The following is a 6,804-nucleotide window of genomic DNA, read 5'->3' on the forward strand; positions in this document are numbered from 1 at the left end:
GGCGTGCCACCTGATCTATACCTGATCAGGAAGGTGATGGATTTGCTTCGCTAAGTTTCCTGCATGGCATACACGTAAACATTAAATACGAGCCTCGATCGGCTCTCAGGTTGTCCTGTGAATCGGCTCAAGTAGCCGATCCACCCATGGTTCGTATGAGGTCTACGATCACATGGTGGTCCTGCTTGATCAATATGTAGCTAAAACGACCTAAGACGATTTAGGGTTTTCACCACATAATCGGAACATCCTACTCGTGATTGAGCCTGGCAGCTACGCACGGTGATAATAAACCGACCCTAGACAAGGCCTAAAAACCAACATTAAGTTGATCCCCGGAACATCTTGTCTAGGGTTAGCAAACTACACCCTACGTACCACTGGATCATTCAACCCGTTTGTAAGGCCTAACTATGCAGATATTAAACTAATCCTTGAAGAATCAAGGAGCAATCATAACGGATCGGATCTACTAAACAATGATCAAGCAAGGTGCCGCCCTTACACCTAAGAAATGCGTAAGGACGGCTAGACGTCTAAGGGTTGCATGGACGGAAGCATGTAGCACGGTAGAACAATGCTAACCGTAACACATCTATGATAACTACGTTGCTCGCCATCAAAAAGGCTTCAGTACGAGCAACGCATGAACGACGAATAAACGTATACTGCCTAGATCGCAAGATGCGATCTAGGCAGCATGATGCTTACCCGGAAGAAACCCTCGAAACAAGAGGTCGGCGATGCGCCAAGATTGGTTTGTGATGAACGTGATTGTTGTTTCTCTCAATAACCCTAGATACATATTTATAGTCCGTAGACTTTCTAACGTGGGAATAATCCCAACCGTGCACGAGCCGAACTCTAACTAACCGACACGTATCCTACTAGATTTACAGATACAAGGGCAAACTAGCCCAAACTTCGTATACCAGGCCGGTTCACGTATTTCTTCCATGTATATTCTTCAAGCCCAATCTTGATCGCGGCCCACCTCTGACTTGGTCAAATTCTGGTGATAACACAGAGAAAGTACTAAGATAGGATGAAGAAAACTGAAAAAATCACAATGTGCACGCTAAACCAAGCTTATTTGTTTTCATTTGAATTTATAACCAGACCTACTAGAAAGAAAAACAGAAAAAATAATGTAACAGCTGAGAAGCACTTCCGTGCCGTCTCGGCATATCTCAGCGCCTAAAAAAAAAGCTAAGACCATAATGAAACCTGACAAAAGATGAATCTTGTTTGACCATGTCTTCCATCTGCCCGTATTGCCTCAAAGGTCACACACCAAGCTGAAAGTTGGAACCAGACAGGCTGTCTACAATGTTTTAAGATTTAGATAAGTGATAATTGCTTATACGCAGCTCCGATTCTCAATTCACCGTTTTTTTAATTTGGAACCAACAACAAGTGCTACTGTTTTCCAAGGATGCGGATATTTTTGATCCAGGAGGATGTAGATATTCGTATTCGCACAAGGTGGGTTGTCTCCTGTGCAGCTGGGCCGGTTTATCACATTCGTCTGGCTAATAGCTCTGCTCTGTGTCATCTCAAAATCATAACGGGGGTGAGATATCTGACTTCGTTTGGGCAAGTTCAGCAGGATCGTCGCGGGTATTTGTATGTGGAAAGAGTTGAGAGATACATGCATATACTTACTTTTGTGGGAATTGTACTGCTAACATTTTTTTTTAAGTACAGACACAGATGCTCGTAAATACCCTATGACCGTATGCACACAATAGTTGTATGTGCTACCTAACAAGAGCAGATTAAGGTGGGAAATAGGAAAATAGAATAAGCTTACAAATATGCAGATTAAGGTGGGGAAAAAACAAGTTCTATTATACATTAAAGAGAATGCTCATCAATCAGCTAAGACAGCTTAAAACAGTTTTTTCAGCACGCAAGTTTCCACGTACGGAATCAAACATCAAGGATCTGTATCACACTATCACTAGCAGATCTGAATCAAACACGCAAGTTTCTTTACTCTTGGCACATTTGTGTCAACATTATGTAATGGATTTCTCTCTAATATAATGCAAAAGCAGAGCGCCTGCTGTTCACGATCAACGGACCACAGGTCACATATACCCTGCTCAAATGTAATAATAACTTCAGAGTGATTTAAGGATCCACGGAATTTCTTGTGTCTCTTCTGATTTTACTCATCGATCAAAGGATGAAAGGATCTGATTTATGCTATAACTTTTGCTCAAACACATCAGACTGAGATCGTTTTGTACCTCTTCGTAATAAAACTCATGAATGAGTATAAAGTGATCTTAGTCCTTTATGTGTTTGAGTTTGGGGGAGAGGGGGCGCTGAGCCATTCCTCTTATCTTATTTGGTCCCTATCCTATTATAAACTCTCGAAGGCAGCTTCTCAAAAAAAACTCTCGAAGGCAGCTTCTTGGCTGGATTTCTTGCCCATGACGAAATATATGTCTCCTGTCATTAGTTCATAACCAGGTCATATATCAGCATGTTCTAGCAGTATAGAGATCCAAACAGTAAATTAAGCAAGTTAGAATGAGATGTACCTATTCGGACAAAAGGGACGTGAGCAATCTTGTTCCATTGGGGGCTTCCATGTTCTGTGATCTTCTTCTCCAGCTCTGGATGGCATCCTGAAAGATCGAGTTTCTTCAAGGAGGAGGGCAGATGTGGAAGTGACTGGAGTTGCTCAGCACCGCGTAGGTCTAAATCCTCAAGAGTGCAGAGGTCTTGCATGCTCGGCGGGAGCGATTTCAGGGAATTTGCGTATATACTCACGTGTTGGAGGGATCGACGGTTCTGTAGCAGCCATCGTTCAGGTAAGCTCTCCATCTCTGACCCATTACTAATGCGCAGATCTTCAGTGTGGCACAGATTCTTGAGCGGCTCAACAAGCAGCAAGGACGGTAGATCAATGTTAAGACTATGTATCTGAAGTGAAATGTTAGGCTCCACCAGATGCTCTTCTTCGCCACCAGAACCAGAACTACATATAGACTCAGCAGCCTGTGCGAGTTTATTGCACTCAGATATACTTAACCTGATGCGGGATGTAAGCGATCCGAGCCCTCCCAAGGACGAGAGATTCTCGCATCCCTCTATGTACATGTACTGCAGAGACCCTAGGCTCCTGAACACATCCGCAGAGGGCAGAGATACCAGACTCGAGCAGTTCTGCAGCTTGAGATTAGATAAGTTCGTGAGCAGTTGTCCTGGCCCAAAAAGTGGAACTTGCATATCACCGCAGAAGGCAATAGTTAGTTCTCTTAGCGACGGTGGCATGAGCATATCTTTGGCATCTCTCAGCATCCTCAACTTTGGACATCCGTCGATTGTGAGCAACTCAAGTTCTTTCATTTCTTCAAATGGTATGGACGCAGACTCCAATTGTATGCAATCCTCAACTTTTAGGACACGGAGGGCTCCCATGTACAGTTTTTGCTCCAAAAGGCTCCCTTCCAGCGAAGTTAAATATGGACAGTCCCTGACAAATATGTTGGTCAAGTTAGATGATTTGGACTCGATGCCCTGACAGGATATCTTGCCAATCATAGGAAGTTTGGTCAGCCAAACATCGTGTATGCTAAAATAGCCTAGGCTTGCAGGAAGAATAGGTAATTCCCTCATATTTTGGCATCTACTAACTTGCAAAGTATGAAGACTGTGTGGTAACAGCAACTCCGTGGAAGTACTACTGGACACACCAGATGATCGACCAATCTGCCGTAGCTTAGGAAGTTCGAACAACACTAGATTCTTCAGCAATACTAACTCGCCAAGAGAGGGAAGGTATTCCCAATTTATGCAGCGAATAAACGTGAGTGATACCAGGTTTTTGACAGAGCGGTTCTCAATCCAAGATGGAATTGTGGGACCCTCATAACCCCGAAATAACAATTTCCTAATATTAACATGTGGCTCAAGGTGGTCAAGAACCAAGTCATCTGTCATGATTTGATCAGGTGTCGACCACTCTAAATATAACGAGTTGAGGAGCTGTTTCTCCTTCAACTTGGCATCCTTAGCTTCTTCGTAATTCTTAACATTTTCAAGACCCCCCACAGACAATTCACGGAGATCTCTGAAGTTCCCGATTGCATTTATTTTGTTGCATATTTTTCCTCCTACCTGGTAGCCATATAATTCTTGGAGAGAAGTGAGCCTGCTTATACAAAAATTTCCAAATCCACGCACTCCATAGGACACATACCGCAAACCTTCAAGGTCCCCTAAATATCTCACTTCATATGTTTCGGTCTCCAAACCAGAACCACATTGAAGTACCAGCAAGTGATACAGTTTCGCAACCCCACATATCGTGCCTGCTGATATCTGGTGCAAGTAGATATAGCGAAGATGTTTTAAGTTGCCAAACTTGTCAGCAAGACAGAATGTGTTCCAAAGTTCTGAATGCAATAGACGCAATGATTTTGAGCTCTCGATAACCATTTCAAGTGCACCAGCTATATCATTTTCAACCTGGCGACGGTTTCTATAAATGTTGAAAATGATAATAGTGCGTATGTTCTTAAAATGGGATATTTTCTTGACCTCGTCAGCAGAGAAACTGTGAATATTGACAATGCATAGGTGTCGCAATGTATCCTTCTCGTAATTGAGCTGAACAGGATCATCTATTCTTGCACATTCACCAATTGACACATTCCTTGCTAATTCATGCATCAAGTCATGCATTACATAATGTTCAAACTGTTCCCATCCAATGGCTATGGATTTCAGATCAAAGAATGATTTTCTAGTTAGCTGAGCCAAGACTTGTTTTGCAGTATCCACCAAAGTTTGAGTGTCACTTGCATGCTGTGATATCAATCCTGAACCAATCCACAGTTGCACCAGTTCTTTCTTTTGAAATTCATAGTCCTGTGGAAATATGCAACAATACCGAAAGCAAATCTGCAGCTCTGTTGGCAGGTGGTAGTAGCTTAATCTAAGAACCTTCATAATATTATCTTCAGTTCCTTTAAAATGTTCCAATCCTTGATCCAAGAATCTGCTCCAATGTTCAAGCGTTATATTGCCTTGCAAATGCTCACCCACGACCTTTGTTACCAAGGGACATCCTCCCAGCTTCTTTGCAATTTGTCCTCCAGTTGACTTCAAATGTATATAATCTCCTGGGTTCAGCCCAGAAAAGGCATGATGTATGAAGAGATCGAGATTTTCATCTTCTTCCAGTCCTTGTAGTGTCAGGCACTGATCTCCTTTGACTCCCATCACCTTTGCAGCCATGTCCGCTACAGATTGCATTCGGGTTGTCAACAAAATTTTGCTCCTGGTGTTCAATTTCCTCAGTGGAGCAAATAACTTCTCCCATTCATCTCTCCTTTTATCTTCCCACACGTCATCCAAAACTAGCAAAAAATTAATAGACTTGAGTTTCTCTATGAGATTTCGCTGTAGTGGTTCCAAATGATCAGCGCTTGGTTTTACGCCTGTAGCACATTCCAGTATTTTACTTGTCATGGATGTCGCGTCAAAGCTAGTAGATACAGTAATCCAGATCACCTTAAAATGCTTCAAAACCTCCTCTTGTTCGCATATGCTCTGAGCCAAAGTAGTTTTCCCCATGCCACCATGACCAACCACTGAAATAATAGGTATACTCTTGGTCCTTGTCACCCCAGTTACACCCGATTCAACAGACGGGCTGGCCAGCCAACCGGCAATCTGTTCTTTCTCCTTTTCTCGTCCAACAAAAATGGTTGCACTTAATGTGGAACCAGTCTGGCGACTATTGTCCACAAGCTTCTGCACTTGCTGCTGACTACTGGCAGAAGAACCTCCGCTGAGATGGTCTGTGAGATTGAGGAAACTGGCAACACCTGCAGCAGCCTTATCTAAACCATCCACAGATTTCATCAGTCTCTTGAAACTGTCGCCGTGATTATTTTTCCTGAAAACAGGGCCACTCTTAACAGACTTGACAAACTTGTGCTTCATCTTACCGAAAGGAGAACCCCAGTCGCTAACCCTTTGGTGCTTGGCCTTCTCTTCGAGCTCGTAGTATTCAAGCTCGTCGATGGCATCCTCCGCCGCCTCGACTGCATCCCTAAGCTGCCAAAGCCATGCATCTAGAGCGCTGCTCTGCCCCCTGACATGTTCCGGGCTGACGACATCCAACACCGCCTGGATCTGTGGCATGGCCCGCAGTAGCCGATTCTTCACCTCATCCATGTCTTTGGATTTGAAGTATTCATCAATGTAGCTGAAAGCCTTATTGATCAAGAAGGATATAGCCGGCGTTGCCACAGACTTCCCTGCAAAAACGAGTGCCGCAGAGGCAGCCATGTCTGTGGATGGATTCTTCTTTGGTGTGTGCTCGTGGGAAAGGAGGGCTAGCAATGTGAATTTTGCTAACCCTGGATCTGGAGTAGTTGCTATGTGGTGTGGAGAGGGAAAAATTGCTGATGTATACCATGAAAATTGCCCCTTTGATGAGTCCTAGTCATAAGCCAAGTCGTTGCTAACAACAAGGTGGCCAAACTTCAAACGGAAGTTTCCATGGTCTCCATCCATCCACAATGCAGGGCCTGTAATGCGACAGCAGTACAGGATCAGACCAGATGTATACCATGAATTGAAGCAAAGAAAATGAGCTAACTCCAAATCTCTAACAAAATCTGACTTTTCTGATGTTGAGCTGTGCTGCCACGTTGGAGCCGTTCATGTTCATGGCCCGGCTGATCTGCACGGGTAACAATACTACATCATCGCTGACGGGCCAAAATCGTCATGTCTGGACGATGACCTGTCTCAGTGAGACGAATGGTTTAACCT

At 43.7% G+C, this 6,804-nt stretch overlaps 1 protein-coding gene across 1 annotated transcript; it reads right to left on the bottom strand.

The window, feature by feature from the left end:
* Positions 1 to 1,840: 1,840 nt before the first annotated feature.
* Positions 1,841 to 6,579, bottom strand: LOC127303106 (disease resistance protein RGA2). The gene is made up of 2 exons (XM_051333883.2): positions 2,553 to 6,579; positions 1,841 to 2,460 (listed from the first exon to the last, which is right to left on the bottom strand). The coding sequence occupies exons 1-2, from the start codon at positions 6,313 to 6,315 to the stop codon at positions 2,396 to 2,398; spliced, it is 3,828 nt and encodes a 1,275-aa protein (XP_051189843.1). The 5' UTR covers positions 6,316 to 6,579; the 3' UTR covers positions 1,841 to 2,395.
* Between the last annotated feature and the right edge of the window lie 225 nt (positions 6,580 to 6,804).

This window comes from Lolium perenne, chromosome 5 (genome assembly GCF_019359855.2).
Source record: "Lolium perenne isolate Kyuss_39 chromosome 5, Kyuss_2.0, whole genome shotgun sequence".
NCBI classification, from domain to species: domain Eukaryota; kingdom Viridiplantae; phylum Streptophyta; class Magnoliopsida; order Poales; family Poaceae; genus Lolium; species Lolium perenne.

What these genes read in the sequence shown, in the direction of transcription:
- LOC127303106 (XM_051333883.2), bottom strand. Translation starts at nt 6,315, where the DNA reads ATGGCTGCCTCTGCGGCACTCGTTTTTGCAGGGAAGTCTGTGGCAACG. An exon ending in CGTCCCTTTTGTCCGAATAG is followed by an intron (nt 2,461 to 2,552) that starts GTACATCTCATT and finishes AACTAATGACAG; the next exon opens with GAGACATATATTTCGTCATG.